We start from the raw sequence: 24,906 nt of genomic DNA on the forward strand, positions 1-24,906 counted from the left end.
TTTAAAGAAAAGAATAATAATCCCACGAGCTGCTATAAATGGCTGCAGTGACCAGGTGGGGATGGGAACACCTGGACCACCCGTCTCCTGCTCCTCTGAGCAGGGGGGTAAAACACTGCAGGAGGATCCTCTGGGATCGTGATTTTAAACCAGACAGTGGAGTGGGGCCACCTGAACCTCCAGCTCTACCCACTGGTGACCCCACTGAGAAGGTCCTGGAAGTGCCTGATGAGTGTTTTGGGATAAAGGCGCCACGGTTCTGGGTGCCTCTGTCCTTTCCTGAGGCAGCCAGGAAAGAATCCCCTATCTATTAATTCACCCATGTCCCAGAGCTGCTTCCCAGTCCATGTCACAGCTGGGATGTGGTTTGGGCCCTGGGAATGGCTGCAGACCTGGATGACGTACTGGGCACATGGATGTGGAATGATGTCCTGTATTTTCTGAGCCACTTTTCCTTCATACTTCCTTGTTCCACCTCCATTCAGCCCTGCTCAGTGTCACCCCAGCTGCCCTGGTTTGTCACCCTTGGAATGGAGCTTCAGGGCTGTTTGCTGCTCAGATCAAAGCTCACCAAATAGTTCCCAATGGATAGTGTCATGTGAAAAGGCCAAGGGGGCACACTGATTTCTTCAGCAGGTCCCTGGGTTTACCCTCATCAGCTGCCTGGGCAGGGTGAGGTAAGATTTGGGGCAGAGCCCACCCAGGAGTCTGGCACACAGTGGGGTGAGCTGAAGGAAGCAACTTAAAAACCTGAGCAGCTTCTTGGTGTTTAGGGAACTCTGCTGCCTGCAGCCTGGGGAAGGAGCAGGGCAGGTCCAGGACACCTGCAGGGAATTCAGGAGCTGGAGGTTCTCCCTGCCTCTGGCCAGGGCTGTTTCCTACCATCTTCAGCACAATGACCAGTTCTGATTTTTCAGTGTTCCAAGCAATGCTCCAAACTGGAGTTAGTCAAATTCAGGCTTCCTGTGTTGTAGGTGCATCAAATTTCAGGTCAGGCTGGGAAAATGTACAGAACTTCGAACTTTTCCAACTGGAAAGAGCCCCAGCCTGGCCTAGAAAAGAGCTGCTGTTCCTGTCTAACACAACATAAAATGATCAGGGATGGCTCTGCTGTTCTGGCATTCCCAGCAGGCCCCAGCTCAGGAGGTTGTTACAGCTCCCTAAAACTCCTCTCCCCAACTCTTCCTGCTCCAGGGCAGGCAGATCTGGGAGGCACCAATTCCACACTGCAAAGTGTGACTGGGCTGGAACAAACAGAAACTTCTCAGTGAATCCCCACATTCCCATTCCAGGAGCTTCAGGGTGCATTCCTGGAAGCTGGGGAGGCGCAGAGGATGCTGCTCCTCACTCCCATCCCAGAGCACCTGAACAGGGACACTGGGCCCTGCTGCTCCCTCTGAGGGATGCACTGAGGATTGTTCCCAAAACACACCCCCACCACAGTAAAATGCAATCTATTTTATTGGTTAATTATGTACAGGAGATTCTTGATTTTCACAGTAACATCAGACAAGTTACCACCACAAAGAGCAAGAGTAAAAACAAAACTGACAGTCCACTGTAAACAAAACTAGAAATCCTGCTGGATTGGGTGGGACTGGCTCCAGACAAACTCAAAAGGCACTCAAAGAAAAGCAACAAAAGCCTGCTGAGGGCCACAGCCTGGATGCTCTGTGCTCCCCCCTTGATGACAATGCGGAGGCACAGCGTGTGGAGAGCAAACATCAGGACACAAAGACACACACAGGATGTCACCCCCAAGCAGGACAGCACACCCAAACATGCTACATGTGTGTCAACACAGGAATTTAATGTACCCAGGTCTGGAAATCCTTCCAGCCCTCCCCTTCCCGTGTTACCTGGACAACTTTACATTCAGCAGAGGGGCTGGGGCTGCCCCAGAGCTGCCCATCCCACCCAGAGGGAGCTCAGGCTTTGCTCAGGCTCTGCCACAGCACGCAGCAACCCGGGCTGAGAAGGCACCGTGGTAGCACCGGGTGGCAAGGGGGAGGCTGGGACACGGGGAGGTCAGTGGCTTCTCTGCATTGTCCCATTAACTGAGGAAAGCACGGCCATGGCAGGAGGGAGCAGCCTGGACATGCCCCTCCCCAGCTGCACGTCAGGGAGCTCAGGAGCAGAGGGGACACAGCCTCGCCCTGCTCTCCTCAGCCGCTTCCCTTCTGACGTTCCCTGGGCAGCCCAGGGTGCTCAAAGCACCCCTCGTGCAGGCTGTGGGAGCAGCTGGGGCACCTGAGACACTCCTGCCCAGGTGACCCCTGCTAGGTCAGTGTCCCTTCCCAGTGCATGCTGGAGAAAGCTGTGTACCCTCTCTGGGAAGAGCATGGGCAGGACATGAGCCTTGGGAGCTCATCCTGGTGGGGAAACAATTCCAGGGGCACAGGTGGTACAAGTAGAACGAGGCAGAAAAGCTTAACAAGAACCAGATTGACACTGCACGAGCTACAGCCTGATCCCCAAGTCATCCCTCAGAGAATTCAAGTCTGGTCATTTGGATACACAGAAAGATGGCTAAAAGGTGACAGCAAGGTGAGGCCAAGCAGCTTCTGTTTCAAAGAAAGACACAGCAAGAGGTGTATGAGGTCACCACACAAAGCCACTCCTCACTCCACCTGTGATTGTAATGGCAACAATTCCAGCCCCTTCCAGAAAAACCAGCGGCAGCAGTGGCAATGTCACCCTGAGCTCCTTCAGGGTCAAGCCCTGCAGTGCAAACCTCCCACACCACCAACCACCATCTCCAGCTTTTAACAGCTCGTTTTCTCTGACAAACACTCAGGTTTCCTCTCAGTTCCAGTAGGAGTGGGAAGGGATTGTCCATTTTCTTTGTCCAACACTAACATTCCTCCCAGCTCTCCAGGGATGGGGAGGGTCAGGTTTCCCCTCCCATGATTGCTTAGAGGGCACAGGAGTTTTACCTTTGTGACAGGTGCAGAGAGGGCAGCAGTAGGTTCTGTCCCAGACAGAACTCCCTTCAAAGATCAGACTGGGGAAGGAAGCACTTTTCCTGTCTCTCAGCAGGAGGTGGCTAGAACTTTTCCATGAAAATAACTTTGCCTCCTTCACCCAGATGCGAATTTGCTACAGAAAGCAGCTATTTAGGAACCTAAGCCTGCTTTTAACTCAGCTCCTTTTATTCTCTATTTACACTGTCCAGAGAAAACAAGATGTCCAAATAAACAGTTGGCATCAGCCCAGGAGGGCTGACTTCAGGAGGTGCAATTCAAGTCCTGGTAGCAGCAGTACCGGATTTCCTTAGGGTGGGAGGGTGGGCTCTGTGCAGGGACAGCAGCACCAGCACCGTGGAGCACCCATGTACACAGGGATGGCCTCACCCTCGAAGGCTCAGGAGCTAAAAAATGTCATTCCAAAGATCAGCTTTCCTCACACAGCTGCTGCCAGCAGCCAGCATCTCCAGAGGAAAAAACCTTCCTGTGCATGCCCAGAGGCTTTATCCCAGCAGGATTCCCTGTTCTCATGATGTCCCAGACACCAGCCCCAGTCTGAAAGCGGGGCCTGTTCTCAGGGCCCTTCTCTAATTCCCACTGTCTTCTTTTCCAGCCAGTTACAGGCACAAACTGGGCAAACTGGGTAGAGGGAAGGCTCCAGCTTTGCACCACACTCTGCACAACTTATTATTAACATCCAGGTGCTACACCAGAGCTGCTCCCCAAGCCTGTCCTGGCACCAGGCAGGTTCTGCCCCCTCACAGCCTGTCCCGCCTGGGCACCAGGCAGAGCCCACAGCACTGACCGAGTTCTTCACTGCACCACAGCACCTGTTCCCCCCTGGCACTGAGAACCTGCAGCTCCAGCATGGGCACACTGTGATTATTAAGACAAAGAGGAGTCATCTGGGTCAGGAATACTTTTTTATCAGCCCACACTGCTCCAAATTTCACCTGAGAAGACACGGAAGGCTGCTGTAGTCCTGTATTTTCCTTCTCCTCTTCCCCAAATCTCTCCTTTACAGGAACATGGTTGTTTTCCCCCTTCACCTCCATCTAGGAATACCTTCTTCAGCCAGTTTAACTTTCGTGTCATGAAATCATTATTTAGCTCTTGCCTCATTTACAGAGCCAGTCCTAGTAACCCAAAGCTTAGCTCTAGTTCCATCCAGGTGCAGTTCCACATGAAGTATCTGTGGGTTCAATGGTTTATTTAGAAGCTTTTTGCCCTGTAAATACAGAACTATTATCCTGCATCTGCTCCATAATTGGGAAGGGAAAGCAGCCAAACTCGAGTGTTCTCCCCGGAGGCTGAGTAAAGCTGCTGGATACATCAGATTAACAACACTCATCATCATCCTCTGGTGGGCTTGGAGGGCAGGTTCATCCAACCCCTGAAGCACACAGCTCACATCCTTGGGTCAAAGTCCTCCCTTACCAGAACACACCTGAGCGTGTCTGATGTGCAGCACCAAATCTTCCTCAGAGGCTGAGTCCTAGAGCAAAACGTGTCATTGGCCCCAAAAGCCACAATGCCAGGGCAATCTCCTCCCCTGGCATTATGTACACATTGAAAAAAATCAAAATTAGAACAGCCATTCACACATTATTGGCAACTTTGATCTTTTCCTACTGTTCATTAAACCCCCACTGATGAGCATTTACAATTTAAAAATAAAATGGTTTTGTTTTCTTTTTAAAACAATAATTTCTATGGTTCTGTCAGCCAACTAATTTCAATCACAGCATAATCTAAAAATAAAGCAAATCCTGGCCAAGAAGGGGCTCTCAAGAGTCAAGGGGAGAAGTGTGTCCCAGCTCCTCACATCCCTGCACCCCTCCAGGAACTTGTGGTGAACTCCAGTTGATTTTCTTTATCACGATTCTCTTGGCAGCTTAGGAATGCTCCAGTCCTCGGGGCTGGCTGCACTTGCAGGGAGCAGTGGGGTAGAGAGGCCTGTGGGCACATCCAGTGTTAGTGGCAGTGCTCTGTGATATCCACCACCACGGCCTTTTTCCAGCTGAAGAAGAAGTATCCGGTGCCCGCTCCCGCTGCCACGGCGATGCAGAGGTACCCGTTGTAGGTCATGAAGATCAGCATGAGGAAGTAGCTGACCACCACCTGGATGATGTGCAGCACAGTCTGCAGCAGGTGGGGCAAGCTCAGCATCTGCTGGCTGGGAACACAAACCCAAACAAGTCAGCAAACACAGGACAGGTGGGAAATGCACATCCCCAAAGAGAAAGCTGCCAGGACAGCAAGGTGGGCGTGCGATGGCAGAGAAGGTGACACCAGCCTGGGCAGGGACTCCTGCGTGCAGCTGGCACCTGGAGCTGGTTTTGCTCACAGAGCAAAGCAAGCACGGAGCTTGCTGGGAGGACACAACTTTTAGCTGAGAAACAGACTCCACCAAGCTTCTTTTACCCCCCCATTCAACAGCGGACTGGCTCCTGTTCTGCACAGAGGCCTTGACAACCTGTCAGCAAAAGGATCCTGAGTGTTTTCTGTCGGGGTCACTGGATGTAACACCCAAACTCTGTTCCTGAGAACTCCCCCAAACACATGCATTACAAAAACCCCAAGCTCATCTGGCTCCTTGCTGCTTTCCTCCTTTTGTCTCCATCCTCAAGGGTGCCCAGGTGTCCCCCATCCTCCAGTGCCACGCAGCATCCCAGTCTGGAGCCAGGACACCCTCCAGAGATCAAAACTGGCTGCACAAAGTTTCTTCTGTGCCAGTTTCACCTGCAGAGCTTTGCTTTAGAATGAAGTGCAATCCTTACCCCACGGTTTTGTGTGTCTCCATCAGGATGGTGCCATTGGGGCCTGGCACTGGCATGGAGTTATAGCGGATGCTGACTTGGGATTTACGGAGCAGACACTCCCGGGCGATCTTAAGGCCTTCATAAAACATGGCCAGGAAGAAGACAGCCACAAAAGCACCAGCCATTTCTGACAAGAGAGGAAACATTATTGTCTCTGGGCAAGAAAATGTGTCAGCAGAGTCACTGCATGATTGAACAGCCCCACTGTGCTGCATAGGCCATGGCTCTGTGTGCTTGCATAGATAGGTGGGAAATGGGAATTTTAGCCAGACACTCACTGCAATTTGACCCATAAAGCAGAACCAGCAATCACTTTTGCTAACAAAACCAAATTCTTGAACTGTACAAACATCTTTTTTTCTTTCACCCCACAGATGCCATTTAAACCGGATTCAACACAGCGTGTCCATGTATTTTTAGCACAAGGAACAGGGTAATTCCTGAACTATGAATCCTGAAACACCAACTGTACACCTTTTGTTTGGACTGCACAAGACAGTGTTACTAACCTCCAGGAGAATTGATTGTAAGTCCAGAGAACAGCAATGGCACATTCTCACAGCTGAAGTGGAAAGTCATGGCCTGCCCAAAACACAAAGAACACCAAAATGAGCCTGAAGAGCTCATCCCAAGATGGAGCTCACAGCAAGGTGTAGCAATGGGGTTTGTATCAGAACAAGAACTCAAATGAGTTTATTTGGTCACCACCTAAACACCAAGAAAGTCTCCAGTAAATCTGGTGTAACACACACAGGTGAGACAGGGATGAGATGTTCCAGTTCCCAGCTCCTTCAGGCAGCCCTGGGCAGGAGGCCCTGTCCTTCACAGAACTCCAGGTAAGTGCCTTCTCCTTGCTTTTGGAGCTCCTTTTCCCCTCAGCATCAGCAGCAGTCAGGGATTGGGGATGTCCTCATGGAGCTCCTCCTCGCCTTCCATCCCCTCAGGAACTGGGGACAGGGCACTTTCCCTTCCCCACTTTGACTCTGTTTGTATGATGCAGGTAAGGGCTGTACAGGTAAGTCCTCTGCTCCCCTCCTGCACTGTGCCAGCACAGTTGTCTCCCTATGGAATTCCCAATATCCTAAGGGAAACAGAGGCCTCAACACAGCTACCACAAGGAGGTAAAGCAGGACTGCAGCTTCCATGGGTGAAAAAAAGGGCTCCTGAGCCTGCACAGTGAAGGGGAAGGGGAGCCATCAATGATCCCCAGGCCAGTGGAGGTGATACAAACTTCCCATCTAGGTAAATACAGCTTGGCATGTCTTGGGCACAGCTGCACACAGTGTTTTCACATGGCAAGTACTGACCAACCAAGAGGAACTTCTCTTTGAACTTCCCTCATTGCTTAATTAAGGTTATTTGCTGAAGCTCAGAATTATGGTTCATTTCAGCATCCCTAAGAATCAGCAGACACTCATTTTCCCCAGAGCAGAAATTACTGTAAAATAGCTTTTAGAGAGTAATTTCATCTCTTCAATGAATTTAACATCTTTATATTTAAAACAAAAGCCACATAAATCAAAGAACTGCAGCTGAGCCTGAGCCTGTTACTTGGTGCCAGTGAGGAATGGGAAAACACACATTAAATGTGCTCAGTCTGTTACCTAAGATGCTGTACCTACGTACTGCCTTCCCTGACAGATTTATTTGCAGTATGAATTCAAAATCTTGTGCAATTACTCACAGTTTTCAGCTGCAGAGCAAGGCAGGGTCCTGTAACTATCCAGGGAACACTTGACATGTGTAAAGAAATGACATTTTCATGGAAAGTAATGGCCCAGGGATGCCAATACTGAGCTGTGAGATGATGGGAAGAGCTTCACAAGAGCAGTGGCAGTGCTGGACTGAGAGCTCCACGTGGGCCATGCCCACCAAGGCTGTTCTAGTGCTCTCTTCTCCTGCTGTGACACTGGTTGCAATAGAAGTAGAAGCAGAGATTCTTGGTTCTCTCCTCAGGCACACAAACTCCAACTGAAGGTTTGTAAAATCTACTCCTTGAGAACATTCTCATTTGAAATGGAAATGTGCCCTCTCTCCCCTTCTTTTGAAATTTAACCAGAAACAGACATGTTTTAATAATCTGAAACTCACTCCAAAAGTATTTAGGCAAAGGAGAAAAAGCTGAAAAAGTTCCTAGAACTGGCTACACACAAACACTGATCCTATGGCCATCTCCATGGAAACTCTGGCCAGGATCTCTGCAAAGCCCCAGTGATGCCAAATGCACAAGTCTGAACCTGTTGGAATCAAAGTCTGCTGCAGCAGCAGGGATCAGGACCAGTCCAGCCTTAATACCAACATGGCAAAGAGCCCTGGCAGTGCTTTGCTCCCCAAACCGAGCGTGCTCTGAGAGTTCAGGAGGGACGGGCACAGAGGGAGCTCGGCAGAGCCCCTCACGCTGCTGGGCAATCCTCTCAGGGCTGCCTGGGGCTCTCACTGCCAGCCTGGAGAACTCCATTCATCCACTTCCTGCAGCAGAATGCTTGCTTTGCATTTCTGCCCTTAGTTGGCTGTCAAGCAGACACCAGGCTGGCTGCTGGAAAGGTTTTTGCAAGAGAAGACAATTTTGCCAAAGGATCTCCAGCTCTGAAATCCATTTCCTGCTCCGTATCCCCTCATGCTGCTCCTTCACTCCAGAAGACCCACAATGGGATCTGGGTTTTACCTGGAAGTATTCCCACCTTCCAAAGCTCAGGTTAATTCCCAGTTCTCAAGAGCACAGTCTTTAAGATGACAAGTTACTCTGAACCACAGACAAGGAAAAATTCTCTGGTTAATCCTGACTTCTCCACTTACCATCATCATCATGTCAGGTCCATGACTGTGTCCCGGGGCTGTGGTGGAGGAGTGGTGATGCTCAGGAGGATGCGAGGTTGGCAGCATGGAGCTGTTCATGTGGTGAGACATCTTGAGGACAGAGCGGGTCAGAAAGGCACATAGAAAAGTGGGAACCTGAAAAACAAACAAAAAATGAAGCCCTTTTCTAAACAGAATGTGGTTTCTCTACTGCTACTGCAAGAGAAAATATTCCAACCCACTGAGAACTGCTGCCTCTGGAAAACTCCTGGAGCATCCCCACGCTCCTGCTCTGGCTACAGAGAGCACACAGCAGGACAGTTTAAAGGAGGTGTGTCCCTCTGCAGCCTAATTTGATTGAGGTGGCGCCTGGGGACGAGTGCTCAGCATAAAGGAACATTTCTTATCTACATGAGGAAAAAAACAGAGCCCCTTCCCAAGTGCAGTCTTGCAAGAGGCAAAAATATCACAATCACCACTTTAAATTGCATATACTAAAGATCAGATTATGGAGTTTCTCTTAATTGACAGTTATGCATTTTATTTGGAACATGTTTAACACAGAAATTGTGTTAGTTGGTACAAGACCTACTGCCAGGGAAAGGTCTGCAACAGCCACAGGCAATCCAATTTCATTTCCATGAGCTTTACATTGCCACATCTCCCCTCTAATCACATTACCCACAGTGAGAGAAACACTCAAGAGACTGCCAGTCCCAATCCCTAATCTGGTTACCACAAATCAGGGATGTCTGGGCACACTAAAAATAAATAAATAAAAATCCATGGTTAGCTGTGGGCATGGCTGCTGCACTCTGCCCCAGCACTGCCTGGCAATTGCTGGTGGGAAATGAACATCATCAGGTAGAAACAGCAATGGGAGAGAAAATAACCTGGGAATACCAGTCAGTCCTGCAAGCACAGCATCTGTCCTGCTGGGCCCTGCCTGGAATAATCTGTACCCTCCCACTTCAGTCCTGCACTAAAGTAAAACCAAGTGAAATAAAAAGCAAAGTTCGGACACTTTATCAAATTAAAGTTTAGAAAGAAATGAGACTTATTTCCTTCCGCATAAACCATCATAAGAGTTTACAAGTGTGTTTTTTCAGTTTTTTAAGTCAAAAGGCAGCATGGTGTTTCAACAGGGAGGCATGGCTGTATTTAGATTGGAGAGAGGAAGTGACACTCTAGAAGAGCTTTCAAAACTGAAAATAGCAAATAAAACCCCAAAAGGCAGCTGGTGGTGGAGCTGGGTCAGTGTGACAGCAACCCTGAGCAGGGGGTCACTGGTAGCCCAGAACATGAGTGCCAGTGCAGCCCCGTGGAGCATCCCTGACAGGGGTGATATCTAAGGGCTTTAGGGTTAAATTAAGGAGAGAAATGAGAGAAATTAAAAGATTTGGGAAGATAAGGAAACTAAGTCAGCACTGCTGGGGAGGGACTCAAGAGAAAGACAGAAGTAATACCCTGCAAACACTGAAATTAAATAATGCAGGGAAGCACCAATTAGCAACACCAGGAACCCACAGCTCAGGTATGTTCTGCATCTCTGTGCAGATGAAGTTTGTACCCCATCCCTTATTGCATCAGACGACTTCACAATAATCCCCTGGAAAGTAACTTGTCATGGAATCTAAGGGTACTGGCTAAAGCACAATGAATTCCCTGTCCACATTTCTGCTAAGATTTTTTAGCTCACTTTGCCCCTGATTTGTGCTTAAATATTGAGACCAGAAAAATGTTTATGGGGAGATAAAAAGGAGACCAATGCAAGCAGCAGCTCAGCTGACACAGAAACACTTCACCAAGGGACACCTGCAGAATGCCCAGCGTGATTTCCATATGGCACAGCTTGGAAGATTATCCTGTTCCAGAGCTGAAACGTTCAGGCTCCAGAACTGCCGTCCCAAAATACAAACACTTGGGAAAGGAATCCTCTGCCAAGACACACAAACATCAAATTGTCTTTTGCATCAGGGAAGGAAGAAGAATAGCCCAAGTGCTTTATGCACAGGATCAAAGGTAAGTGTGCAGTGAGAGGAAAGACGTCACACAAGAACTTCCCCTCTCCCCCAGCCAAAATCTCCTGGAATCATAGAACCATGGAATATCCTGAGCTGGAGGGACCCACCAGGACCATCCAGCCCAACCCCTGGCCCTGCACAGACCCCCCAACAGCCCCACCCTGGGCATCCCTGGCAGCGCTGTCCAAACGCTCCTGGAGCTCTGGCAGCCTCGGGGCCGTGCCCATTCCCTGGGGAGCCTGGGCAGTGCCCAGCACCCTCTGGGGGAAGAACCTTTCCCTGCTCTCAGCCTGAGCCTGCCCTGGCCCAGCTCCAGCCGCTCCCTGGGTGCTGTCCCTGGCCCACAGAGCAGAGATGGGAGCTGCCCCTCTGTCTCCTCCCTCTTCTCCTCTCAGTTGACTGATCCTTTGCTTTTCCTTTGGATACAACATCCTCACTAGTGACTACTGTCCAATGATTATTTATTCCTTTTAGGATTTCACATTCCTGCCAAGCTCAGCAGGTTCCAAAACGCTCCACAGAAGCCCTGGCTGGTTACCAGATGAAAAAACTGCCTTCGTGGCTGGGCTGTGTCAACTTTTCACTCCTTTCCTTCTCACTCATCATCATTTGTCTGCAGAAAGGGAGAAACAGTGGCTGTGTTCTCAGGATATTTACTCTGCAGGAACAAAGAATACAATCAGGTGTTCAGGAGTGGCTGCCTGTGGCTGGGCAGGCAAGTTTAACCCTCACCTGTGTAGCTCCTCCCTGCCCTGCTATCCCAGTGCTCCAACACCAAATCCAACCTCTTGCTGCAGTTACCCAACACTGAAGGACATTTTAAGAGATCCTGAAAGGATGGGGTATTAAGCAGCTTAAGAGGAAATCAGTGGCTCATCTGAGCCACTTCAGCTGTGTTTTGTGTCACTGAAGGTAACAAACAGTGGATAAATTTCTGTTTTAAAAGAAATCAGTTCCAGTGGACAGTCAGAGTCTGATTTACAACTTAGGAGATCTCTATCTATGCCTTGAGGTAAAAAACAATATATAGGGCAGCAATAGGTTAATGGGTGTGTAATATTCCAAGCAGCAAATCCCTGGCTGGCTCGCACAACTCCTAAGAAACAAGCCGACAGAGATGTGGAGCTCTGTGTGTCACCAGAAGGTGGTGGTTTAACAAGGCTGACTCCATACCTGAAGGAAAAAAATCTGCCCCCCTGGCCCTCCCCCAGTTTCTATTACTGTAAATTCTTTAAATAGGTTTAGCCTTGTACAAAGCCAGCCTTCAGCAGGTATTTCTGTCTGAATGGGTGACTTGATCTCTGGCTGCTGCCTGCTCCAGATGTTTGCACTGAGAGGGAGAGGCATTGCAGTGGACTCCTGAGCACGGAGCCCTGGAGAGGGATCTGCCACAGCCCGAGACTGCATCAGGCTCAGGTACTTTGAACACCTGCAGGGGACAGACCCCAGGGTGTCCCTGTCACAAGGGACACACACAGAGTGATACTTTGTGCTCTGCAGTAACCTACTGCCTAAGAAAACAAACAGGAGGAACAGGAGAGAGGAACGAGGACATTCTCCTCCAGGGCTTCTTTCTTTCCCCTCTCCGTGCTGTTACCCCAGGTGAGAGAAGCCACAGCCTCCATTTCACAACCCCTCAGATTTTTAAGGAAAACTGCAAGACTCAGAGCTCCACCCAGGACTCCTCTTCCTTTAAGCAGGACCTCAGGCAGGCCCTGCTCACACAGAGGTTTCTGTCCCAGCCCTGCAATGCCACCGTGGCAGCTCTGCAAACCAGGCTGGCTCAGGACAGGTGCAGCCAGGATCAGGATCTGACAGCAGTGAACTGTCAGCACCAGGACTCACCTTCACCCTCCACCAACACAAAAACGGTGCTGCCTCACCTCACACATACCAGGAGGCCACGTTTGCAACTCCAAGGCACAGAGAAGGGGAGGACAGGCAGGAGATGGCCGGGCACACATGAGTGCAGGTAAAGGAGCTGGACCTGATGAGATGCCAAAGCCAGAGCAGTCTTTTCAAGCAGGTCTCAGCCACAAGATCACTGCCATTACACATAAGCCCCTCCACAGCTTCCCAATCTATTGCTTCTGCTGTGTTCATCCAGAGTCCTGCAGCTTCACAGCAAATCACAGTTTTTCCTGTGGCAAACACCCAAGGAAAATACACCTTTCAATGCAGAAACAGGACACACTATGGGAAGGATCTACCAAGCTCCCAGAAAGTACTTCACAATCAGCTCAGTGTCAAACAGATCTTCCTTAAAGTCACACTCCAAGGGAATTATGCCCCTTTCCAAATCAGAAGTCTAACAGGATTAACACTGGAGCCCTAAAGCAATACCCATTACAGCACCAACTCTTCCCTTCTAAGCAGTGCCTCATCTTTCCCAAGCCAGTTCAGAAAACACAAGAAATAAAACTAATTCCACTGGCTCTGCCCAAAAGGACCAGAGCCTTAAAAATCACCTCTTCAGTCTTCTTTAGAGCAGTTATTTGTCCCACAGAGAGGGTGCTGCTGCAGTGGCCAGCACAGGACTGGCTCCTGCTCGGAACCCTCCCGACTCCTCTCAGCACAGCTGGAGTGATTTGTACCCAGCGTCTCTCCACCAACACGTCTGGTAGCAAGAACAGGGTCAGGAGGTCCCTCTCTTCTGAAGAAGTCAGAAAGACTTGGTAATACTTACTGAGAATTAAAATCAAAGTTCCTGAGAGAAAGGGAAGGGAAAATAATTAAGAATAGCCAGCTGGAAAAGCAAAAATCTCTTGCTTACACATCACATATGGCTCAGTGCTGCGTGACACAAAGGAATGCTACAGCAAAAACACAGAAGGAATGGAAATGGCACCCAGGAGTTCTTGGTGCTCTACTTACAGCAGTGCCCCTGGCAGACCGAGCTCCACTGGCTCCCAGCTTGTGGTCCCAAGCCCAATCCCTTTTTTGTTTACCAGTGCTGTAAATGGAGTGGGAGGGAAGCAGGAGCCTGCAGACACTGCAGCTCTGTTCACTGGCTCTAGCTGTGGGCTCCACTGAGCTCGTCATCAGGAGACCTAAGTACTGCTTCTAGTTTATTCAATTTCCTGGCAAACTTTTCTCCTTTAACTGCTTCCTTTCCAAATGGGTGGACTTGTGATTCTTCCAGGATCCCGGGCATAGCTCCAGAGCTGCTTAAAGGCACCACTGTGGGACAGACCAATTCTACCTGTTCATGCTGTAGGAGCACCCAGCACCCCGGGCCAGCTATAAAGACACACTTTAAAAGACACAGGGAACAAACACTACATTTTTCAGTAATGCAGCAGAACACGTGTTACAGACACACACTGCTGTTTCCCAGTGTGAAAATTCCTCTTGGAACTCTCCCAAGCAGCTTCAGCAACCCCAGGCTGGCACTGAGACACAGGGAGGGACTGTGCTGTGCCCAGCACACTTAATTGCACACCTCTGTTTTTCCCTTGCACAATTCCTGAAGAAGGAACTCTTAGAGCTATATTAAGAATTCAAGGAATGTTTGTGAGATCACAGAAGAACTGTGGCTTGCCCTGGTACTGCCTCACTACCTTAAGAGTCTCATCCTAAAGCTTTTCCCAGAAGTTTAAGGCTTCCCAAAAGCTGAACACACCAGAAGGGGTTCGGATAAAGGGAAAGGGAAGGGCACAGCTCAGCACCTCCAATACACGCTGAGGGTCAGGCTGTACAAGTTTGCATTTCCTGGGGCTTGTCCCTGACCACGGAAGCTTGAAAATGGACTCAGGCTGGATGAGCAGAGCCAGGCAGGAACACAGTGTGACACAGGGCACATTCTCCATGTCTACCTGTAAGCAGGCTGAGCTCTTCACAGCCATGGGTTTCAGAAGTTCTGAAGGATGACAGGCACTCTGCAGGATGTCCAGCCTGAGACGCCACAGGGTGCAGTGCGGGGAGCAGAGAATGGGCAAAAAAGAGCTGAGCAGGGCTGCAGACAACATCTTGTGTTCAGGGTCAAAAGGGGACAATGCCTGAGCAGCCTGTGACATGCCAGGATGGAAGCAGTCAGCAGGGACATCAGCAGGGACAGGAAGCCAAGCTGGAAGCACCCAGAGCCCAGCTCTCACAGCTGGAATGTACAACACAGGCAAAGAATGGGCTTTTACAATGACATGCAGGGCTTTCAGGTTTTGTGAGGAGAGAAATCCACACAGGAGATCTGATCCTCCACTGAGGACCCCACCCGGAACCATTATAGCACAGCTGTGGATGCTGAAGGCAATGACAAAGTTTTGGCACATCAAAACCACTCTGCTGTCCATGAGCCGTGCCCACAGCTGATGGGATTTGCCCAGGCTGAGACAGACCCTTATTAAGGTGATCCTGACAAACCCCACAGGCAGGATGTGGGAGAAGAATGAAGCAAAACCATGTCACCCACACAGGGAGGTTTGGGGGTGACACCTTAAGCCAGAGTTGAGCTGAGGTTCACTGCAGCACAGCCAGATCACAGGGCTGGGGCTGACAATCACACCCTGCAGTACGTGCTCCTCCAAACACCCATCCTTCAGGCCTCCTGGCTGCCATCATGTGCTTATTTTATTCTTACCAAATCCTCGTGTTTCTTGTACCAATACACATTTGTCCCTCTCTTTATTGGGCTGCTGTTTCCCCAAGGCTCAGGCTGACCCCTCCACATGGAGCTGTCACACAGCACCCACTGACATGGCAAAAACCCCAAACAGTGCTCCAGTTCCAGACTGTGGACTCCAGTTCCAGGCTCACACAAACTTCCTGGAGCTGCACCACATCATTTGGCAGCTTGATGCAGTTATATACATTAATTAATGACGAAGTATCAGCATATGTTCAATCCTTAAGGTGCTGTCCTCTGCTCTGAATCAAAGCATCCCTCAGCTGTCCAACTAAAGCAAAGCTGGTCACAGTCACTCAGCACAATCCCTGTTACTTGAGGAGGGGCCAGAGCTCTTCCTCTCGCCATGGCTACAATAATGTCCCTTTGATGGAGTTTATTTTCATAGCAAACTCTCTGTTAGAGGCTTCCCTAGAAGGGGACGGTCATTCCTAATCTCCCAGCTTCTGCAGACACCTCAGGAAATCTGTAATCTTTGAACAAGAAAAAAAAATAACCCAGGACAGATTGTTCTTTACAGGACAATGCACTGGACTTCATTAAGTGAAGCACACACCATGTCATTACCCACAGGCCCAATGGAGTGAAAGGCAGCTGAAAACAATCCTGCAGAGCAGAACACCTCAGACTCTAAGCCTGATAACATCAGAGGAAAGGCACGGCAGACACCAAAACTCCTTATAGCCAATGCCAGCGTGAATTCAGAGCTAGAACTGACAAGTTTCCATCAAAGGCAATCCCCAGGAGGCATCTACAGAAGCACTTCAGCACTCCCTGGGCATGTGAGAGCCTTCTGAAGCAAGCAGTCACCCCAGGTCTGCAGACCAGCAGGCCACACCATCAGAGCTTCACCTCTCTTCCTCACGTCATCGAAGGCATGACACAGGAACACAAACCCAGCTCACAAAGCCCCTGGGATTCAGCTCTCAGGGAGGAGAAACCTGAGGGCCTTCCCTTCCTGGCAGGAAGGGAGGAAGTTTAGGCAGAGATAAGGCAGAATGGCTCAAAGGGTAGGGGTGTAAGAGCCGTGCTGGGATGGAGGAGCAGGAGGGTGGGTGGTGCTCAGGCAGGAATCACCTGGGAAGCTCCTGCTAGAACTCTCAGCACCCGCTCATCAGCTGAGGACAACTGAGGATGCTGAGTAGTGAGGAGACACGGGTCAGCACTGGGAAGAGGAGACAGAAAAGCAGGGCCATGTGACCCATATTTTCCAAGATTACGTAGTTCCTGAATAAACAGATGATGCTTCCTTATCCTCAGTGGCGGTTTTTGCTCAGCTGTTACACAACCAAACACAGGAATGGTGACCAGGCAGATGTGATCCATATGGCCAGAGAGCAGGAACCATCCTGCTGCCTCGGGGGAAGCTCAGAACAAATGGGACAGAGTCCTGAACCTTGTGATACTCTTCAACAACTTTCTAATATAAAAATATATTAATATTTAAAACTCCATCTTGCAAGATGTGTATCCTGTAAGATTAGGCAACTTCTGCTGCCTTAGAAAAACAGGCCTAGTGGAGAATTTCACTTCCTATTTCACATGCCCTGATCAAGAACAGCTCCTAGCATTTATTCCTCTACTATAACAGCTCTTTTTAAATGAAGGGAGAGTTTTCTCTTCAAATGAAAAAAGAAAACCACCTTTTGCATACAAGATTCTTCATCGTGCTCACTAATTCAGCTCCCAGATTCCTGCAGGTTCAACACCTCCTGCACCACCTGTACACCTATGGAAAGAAGCCTGTCTCCCACAAAAATGTGTCTGTCCACAGGGTAAGGACACAGACTATTGTTTGTGGATGTTCAGTAGCCACAGGCAGAAGCATTCCATCTATAAGGAATGACAGATATGTCAGGATGCAAGACAGGGAACTACCTGCAAGTTAATCCTGATAAACCATTGCTCCGTGGTTTGCTGGAGTGGGAAGGACACACACCAGGCTACACAGCATAAACAGCTCTGACCAGATGGATTTTATGGCGCCTTCAAGCCTTAAACCCCATAAAACTATAAAATAATCTCAGGAGACACAAAATGAAACCAGAGTCAAAAAGTGCATTGCCAAGAAAGCAGGGCCTCAGGGGCAAAAGTGATTCCGTGTGTCCTAGAAGTGCATTAGTGGCCTTTAATACAGGTGGAGAACAAGAGTTATCTGTTATTATCTCATTATAAATGTTATCTAGCAACAGCATAAATACCTTTGTCCCATGCAGATAAAACTAAAGCTGAGGGTAATAAATGGACGGCACTGGTTTATTAGAGGCCTCACAAAAGGGAGTCCAGCACAGGTGATTCACAGGAGATCCCCACATCTTACACCACTTGCCCATTTTCACACAGCTCATTCTCCCTCTCTGGCTGCTCTTCAACATCATCATCAGACTCAGCCCAGAAAAGGCAACACTTGTACAAGTTCTGAACTGGCTTTCAGGTGTTTTGAGACTCTGAATAGCAAGAAAACCACACTTCAGAACTCCTGGTTAATTTTTAGGAGGTTGATTCACATGTATATGAGACACACTGGTTTAAGCAATGCACACACGTTTTTCCATGTCCAGGACAGCCACACACTCATTACCTTCCACCACATGGGAAAGCGTCCTTGCAGAGCAATTCCACTTCACTTCTTTCTTTTCATATTTAAGCAGTTGTTTGTCTGTAATTATTCCTCAGAAGTGTGTCCATGTGCAGACACAGCGTTTTAAGGTGGCCACTTAACCCTTCCCCTTCCCTGGAGCTGCCTGTGTCAAACGTTGTCGCAACAGCCACGTGTTGATGTCAGCTCCTACTGGGATACCCCGGGATTTCCAGCTCCTACTCTGGCATGTCAGGGTCACCTCTGGAATGCAGGCTTTGACTAAAAACCTAAGAGTTCACAAGACTGACTTTTGGAAAAATGCCTTTTCTTGCAGAGGAGATACGGATGCGCGTTCATTTCATTTTGCAGCACCATCCATGACTGTCCCTCAACACAAGAACTTGTTCTACCACAGCCAAGAATCAAATTCTTTTGTGCCTCCAAACACTTGTTTTCAGAAGCCTCAAGCTGCTCATGAGTAAAATGCAAGGTAGAACTCAGGTCACCAGCAGCAAAATCCATTCCAGTGGGTTTTTAATTAAGCCCAGGAAGTCGACCTCTGTTTTGGCAGATGGTTAAGGCCAAATATCCATCACCAGAGGCACCTTCCTACTCTTGATCCATGATCTTGGCAAACAGCAATAGGATGGCACAGTGACATATACACAGCTTCCAGGTAGTGATGCAAATACTTGTAAGGGTTCAGAGCACAAATTCATAGCCTCAATCCATGGAACAGAGCATCTGCACATTCTCCTTTTGAAAATGCAACTGAACTATTAGAATTATTATTGAAATTACTGAATCACTGAAAATACAATCTCAGCAAGGTAGAAGACCTCCAATATCAAGAAGAGGAAAAGAGCAATCAACTCAATTCTCTGGAAAGGAACTTATCTTTGGAAGAGCCTTGGCCTCGTGACACTCTTCTGACAGGAAGAGCAGTGACTGTAGGGCATGGAAAGCTGGAACGAGAGCCATCAACAATTTTTCTGTGAGTAACAAAAAATCACTCTGGGAAAGAGCTGCCTTTTTCATCATTTTCAAACCCCTGGATGGCCACAGAGCTGCTAATCCACAGCAGAAATGATTCAGAGCTAAAAAATGCTGAGTACTTACTCTTCCAGAGACAGGTTTTCCATCTACCGACTCCAGGAGAGCCTTTTTCTCCAGAGAGGCAACAAGTCTGAGACTGATCAAAGTTTCTCAACCCTCACATAATGCTGACAAGCACATCATTATCTCTATCAAAGGCTAATCATTAACTACTGCTCAGATGAGCTTAGGACCAGACCGAGCACTGGGATGCTCACATAGAGATCCACAGAGTAGCAAAAGCAGCTCCTGAGTCTCCCCCATGAGATCTTTGCAAAAATGCAAAGAGATTTTAGAACTCCCTGATCTGATTAAGTGCATTGCAAAGATTACTTTCCAACACATTAACCAAAACACATTTGAAACATTCATATCTCTATCAGATGTATTAGTGGTTTGCTTGTTTTTGGATAACAAAGCAAGCTTAGTTTATTTTGCCATTAGTATTTAAGTATTTTAGTATTCAACTGAAAGAGAGAAGGTTTAGATAAAATATTAGGAAGAAATTCTTCCCTGGGAGGGTGGGCAGGCCCTGGCACAGGGTGCCCAGAGCAGCTGGGGCTGCCCCTGGATCCCTGGCAGTGCCCAAGGCCAGGCTGGACATTGGGGCTTGGAGCAGCCTGGGACAGTGGGAGGTGTCCCTGCCCATGGCAGGGGTGGAACAAAATGAGCTCCAAGGTAATTCCACCCCAAACCATTCTGTGATTCTATCTGTCCCATAATGAAGAAATGTGATGTTTTCTAAGCTATCAGTTTTTAGGAGCATTGGGAAGTGAGAAAAAAATAACAAGGCAGATAAACCATCAATTGTGCAGAAATTCTTCAACACTATGTACAAGACAAACCCTGTCGGGGTAGCTGGCTCTGGGACCCCTCTGCTTGGAAGGCTGGAGCCAACAACTGCTATGGGAAAAAAAAGTGACAAAGCAGAAAAAGTGCAAGAACAGCTGTGCTGTGCCCTGCAATACAAGGGGCCTCGTGGTGGGGGCTGAGGTTTCAACCAAGATCAAAAGCAAGAGTTACACAAAAAGGGATCAACTGACAAGCAGTGCACATGGATCCTGCTCTTAGGATGTCCTGGAGGGTTTTACTGGAGGAATTCAGAAAATTAAGTTAAGTCATGCTGCTGCCAAGAGGTTTTTTAAACTAGAAGCAAAATAATCAGAGTAAGTGCATTAGGCTTTACCACCCATACAGCAGGAGATCCCACAGACACTGCTCTGTGCCCTGTATGAAAAGAGCACAAAAATGGCTTTACAAGTACAAGCAAGCCTGTAACAGGAACATGAGGACAGCTGTGAAACTCCCAACTAGCTTTGTTTCCAGCTGTTCAGGTTTCAGTATCTATAACATACTCCTCCAGCACACTTCAGTCTCACCTGACACCACCTTAAACACTAAAGTTCAGCACGTCCTTGTGAGATAATGTCTTATCCCAAGTTAATGAAGGGCATCAAAGCCAATGGTAAGTTGATTTGTATAAAACCGTCCTGGCAGAGAACCCAGAAATCCTGACTCAGTCTCTTGTCAAATCCATTAGACCAGGAGCTCAGACAAACACGGGAGCTGAGAAAACCAGACCAACACTGATTGCATTTCACTTGCACAGTATCCCGAGGCTGGGTGTGCTCCTCGGGAGCTTGTGCTCCCACTTCCCTTATCACTTTGATGTACGAGGGCTGATTTACCTATCGGAAATGCCCTCCCACGGAGCCACACTGATGGCAGCGCTGCGGTCACTGCCCGAGGGCTGCAGGAAAGTGAACTGGGATGGCTCCTACTGGGAGCACTGCCTTTGAGTCTGCTCCACATTTGTTAGTGTTTCTCCTTCCCCAGTCAAAGGTGCAAGCCTGAAAATGCAGGCCAGCTGTGCCAATGAGTGGTTTGAGTCTCTTCAGTAGAATGCCTTTCGGAGCAGGGAAGGTTAAAGGGGAAAGCAAGTGAGTAAGGGGATCCCTGGCTCGCAGTGCAGCCTCTGGAAGATCCCACCAGGAGCAGCCAGGGTGGCACGAGCTGCTGCTGTTCTCCCACCCAGAGTGCAGCCACCATTTAAAGACATCAGATAAGGAGCAGGTTGGGTCACAGGGAGGAGCCTCTCCCTAAGGAGGCTGGAGCCGTATCCCTTTCCAAGAGCTGCTTTTCCCAGCTCTCTGGAGCTCACAGCATTAGCTCAGGATGTGCACTGCACCTCACAGGTGGCCTCAAAGCACTTCTTAATCCTACAGAGCAAGTCCAATTACATTACCTTTAATATGAAAAAAGCCTGAAAGTGTATTTGCCAGACACTCCTTCCCCCAACAGAGGCAGTGCTTAGAAAAGAAGAACAGCCAAGACTGTCAGGGTTCCTCTTTACCCAGGTTAGCCAGAAGATCAGCTAAATATATCACAAAGCTCATATTCCAAGCTCCTCTACCTTCATCAGAGGAATGAGATCTGAATCCATGATAACTAATGAGTAAGTGTGGGAAAAGAAGGTTTATGGAAGTCAAGTGGTTCTCATGAAGTCTCAGAACAGAGCTTGGGGCACTCACTGTGAGTTCCACACCAGAACACCTGTATTCTGTTCCCAGTTTTCTCCCAGTTTCATACCAGGACATGCTGAGCAAGCAGTGAGAACTGAAGAGCCTTGGTCACTTACAGCATTTGGCCTGTGCTCTAGAGCTACCATGCACTGCTATATTCATTTAGATAAATATTAAAGTGAAAAGATTATATGCTTGTACAACCTTTTTAACAGATGATAAATGACATTTACACCTGTGATACAGCAAGTGTATGATTTTCTAAGGTTATATACACAGAGAGGAAAAGTGCAGGAAGCAAAGCCGTTGTTCTGGCTGCAATCACAGTTGCATTAGCAGATTCCAGCTTTCAGATGAAGAAAACGGTTAATGAAAAAATCATTGGTTCCTCAGGACCCGATTGGGAACATTTCCAGAAAATTAGATTGAAACAAAAGGCAATGGAGTTAATTAACTAAGATTGGATTTCCCAGAGAAAAACAACATAAACTAGATTGAGTCTTTTTCATCCTTCCCTAAGAAAAAGTTGCCAAGACTCCCAGGGATTTCCGGGCAGACTTGTGGAGAAGTTCATGCTGGCAATGTGCTTCAGCTCAACTTCCCAAAATTCTGCTGCAGGCTCCTGCTAACTTTCAGGTGACCTTCAGGCCAGGGCAGGGAAGGCAGGTCTGCAGAACCATGGCAGCTTTCTTCGTAGCCAATAGAAAAACCAAGAAGGAAAGGAGAAAATAGCACATTTTAGTTCAAAGACCAAAAAGTTCTGTCTTGGACCTAATGCCTAACTGGAAAACAAGCCAGCTGAAAGGAAACTCCTCAGGGCCCTGCTCAAAACTCACTGTGTGAACGTGGTAGATTTTGTCATTTACTTGTAATATAAAACTGGAAAAGATTATTCTCAATGCCCTCCCTTCTCAGGCATTAAGCTTTCATTCAGGGATAGAGTGTCTCACTAATCCAAACCTTGAAGTTACACTGTAAAGGGAGAAGTGAAAAATCCTCCCAAACCTCTTTTCAAAAGAAAAAACAAAAAAAAAAACCACCCCACAAACCTTGTCCTTGTACCACTGCAAGTCTGAGTCAGTGGCAGGGATGATACCTTTAAAATAAAAAAGCAAACATGCAAAAGTGACTTGGAAAGGTGATTTAATTCCTCCTCTCTACTGGCAGAAATTATCCTAACTCTCAGCTTAGTTAACAACCTGGCCTAGATGAGAAATCTGATATGATATGAAATGAAAAGCAGCCAAATCTCAGTAGGAAACGGTTGTAGAAAATTTCTCCATTCTCACCACAAAGTTGTGTGGGAGCCTGCAACTCCTGCCAGTACTTATATTTTCTTTATTACCTTGCTTTTGGTGGGGGGAGGAGAACAGAAGCAAAAACCTGCTTATTCCAACAATTGCTGTGTTTGTAGCAAAAAGCATGACTTTAGTTTCGCATTGTATAGCAGAGCAGTCAGAGCTTCACCAACAAATCCTTAGTTATAAAACCAATTCTCATTTAAACAGCAACATTTACACATTATTCCCAGTACCCCCTTTTTAATGAAGGATAGGGGAAAAAAAATGCAGAGTCCAAAGCCTGATGAAAGCCTCAGGAAACATTACATCACAAATTACAGGATTTGGGATCGTTAACTTGAATGCTAACTTACCCTGTAAGATCCCATATGGTTACTCATGCAAAATCCTGCAAAAGCTTTGCTGACCTCAGGCTCAAGCAGAGGCAAGTTAAGATCAAAAAGACTGAAAGCCAATTTAATAAACACTTGAGAGGAGCATTTCATCCAGCTGGACACAAGAAGCAGGACTAGTAAGCATTCTGGAGCTTGGGATTCGAGCACCAACAGGAAGAATTGGCCTCTGCCTGGGAACTGTGTGGAACCACAAGCCCACTGCACACTCAAATATAGATGAGAATTATGAACAAAGCTTAAATTAAAAAAGGACAAGTGATTAAGATGCGATGCTTGCTGACTGCTGCAGGATGTGCTGCTACAGCCTCTTCCCCACTATACTGGCATTAAAACTGGCCAGTGCTGAATACCAGTGAAAAAAAAATAGGAAATATATATAGATCTAACATTGGGCTAGGAAGATGGTGAAGGGTCTCAAAGGGCACACAAGGAGCAGCTGAGGGCACTGGGATTGTTCATCCTGAAGGGGAAACTGAGGTCAGAACTCACCAGGGGTTGCAGCTCCTCCCAAGGAGCAGCTCTGATCTTTGCTCTGTGACAGGTCCTGAGGGAATGGCCTGAAGTTATCCCAGGCTGAGAGCAGGGAAAGGTTCTTCTTCCCCCAGAGGGTGCTGGGCACTGCCCAGGCTCCCCAGGGAATGGGCACGGCCCCGAGGCTGCCAGAGCTCCAGGAGCGTTTGGACAGCGCTGCCAGGGATGCCCAGGGTGGGGCTGTTGGGGGGTCTGTGCAGGGCCAGGATTGATGGTCCTGGTGGGTCCCTTCCAGCTCAGGATATTCTGGCATACCTGTACCTAAAAAACCTAAACCAAAGTGCCACACCAGGACTTAGCCACATGGGTCTTCACCATTTAAAAAACACAACTATCTTGACAATCAACCTGATAAAAATACAGGAGCCAAAGCAACAAACTCTTCATCCAAGCAACCAGATTTCCCATTGGAAGGAAGTTCATGTCCACCTGCCTTACCAAGATTGGAACAATCTGCTCCCACCACGAATTTACACCAAATTATTGTAGTTTTTTAACACAAATAAGATTCTGACCTTTTCCAGGTTTCACTCTAAATTCATCACACATTCCACAATATACATCTGCTTAACACTCCCCTTTATCTTATCCTTTTAGAAATGGAATCACTGATATCTCAATCGTTGCAATAACCTCCCTAGTTACTGCAAACTCAGCTCTGCAACAGACCTGGCAACTTTCTGCTCAAACATCCAGTAAGTAACTGACAGTACAAATTTCTAACCAGTGCCAATACTCAAAGCCAGGAAATTATTCAACCCTTATTGACACTCTGACCTCCCATGCATTGTTTGCCTGCATTTCAACATCACTTGGATCTAAGGTGGAATTAAAGCCAGTGGGTCTCACAAAGCACACAGAGATACCACTTTTCCAAGAGGAGAAAAACACAGAAAAACCACAACAAACCACAAAAACCTCATTAAACAAACTAACAGAAAGGTGTGTTTCTCAAGGTACAAGGCGAACGTGGAAAACTGCTTCGGCGGGCCAGCTCAGACATTTAACCACGCAAGGATTCCGATGTTAAGAACACAGCGCATTGCTGATGTCCCTGGGTAGCTCAGAGACACGAGAGCCAAACCTGGAGCACAGCAGCGCTCCGGTGTCCCCAACATTCCCTCCCGAGCGCCTCACGGACTCGCAGGGCCCTCAGAGGAGCCATGCGCGGCCCTCTGGCTCAGCCCGGAGCCCCGGCAAGGGCAGCACGGCGGCCGCGGGGCCCGGCTGTCACCTTGGGAACCGCAGGGCC

The 24,906-nt window shown here is 48.2% G+C and overlaps 1 protein-coding gene across 3 annotated transcripts; it reads right to left on the reverse strand.

The window, feature by feature from the left end:
* Positions 1 to 1,443: 1,443 nt before the first annotated feature.
* On the reverse strand, positions 1,444 to 19,035 carry SLC31A1 (solute carrier family 31 member 1). Of its 3 annotated transcripts, none has more exons than XM_008638308.2 (5): positions 18,930 to 19,035; positions 8,585 to 8,740; positions 6,298 to 6,370; positions 5,747 to 5,915; positions 1,444 to 5,142 (listed from the first exon to the last, which is right to left on the reverse strand). In XM_008638308.2, the coding sequence occupies exons 2-5, from the start codon at positions 8,693 to 8,695 to the stop codon at positions 4,941 to 4,943; spliced, it is 555 nt and encodes a 184-aa protein (XP_008636530.1). In that variant the 5' UTR covers positions 8,696 to 8,740; positions 18,930 to 19,035; the 3' UTR covers positions 1,444 to 4,940. The 3 variants fall into 3 exon arrangements, with proteins under 3 accessions (XP_008636530.1, XP_017595782.1, XP_017595783.1); XM_017740293.1 differs by lacking the exon at positions 18,930 to 19,035 and adding an exon at positions 13,483 to 17,792; XM_017740294.1 differs by lacking the exon at positions 18,930 to 19,035 and adding an exon at positions 17,811 to 18,828 and having other exon boundaries at positions 4,839 to 5,142.
* Positions 19,036 to 24,906: the final 5,871 nt, after the last annotated feature.

The sequence above is a fragment of the Corvus brachyrhynchos genome, unplaced genomic scaffold (genome assembly GCF_000691975.1).
Source record: "Corvus brachyrhynchos isolate BGI_N302 unplaced genomic scaffold, ASM69197v1 scaffold305, whole genome shotgun sequence".
Lineage (NCBI taxonomy): Eukaryota > Metazoa > Chordata > Aves > Passeriformes > Corvidae > Corvus > Corvus brachyrhynchos.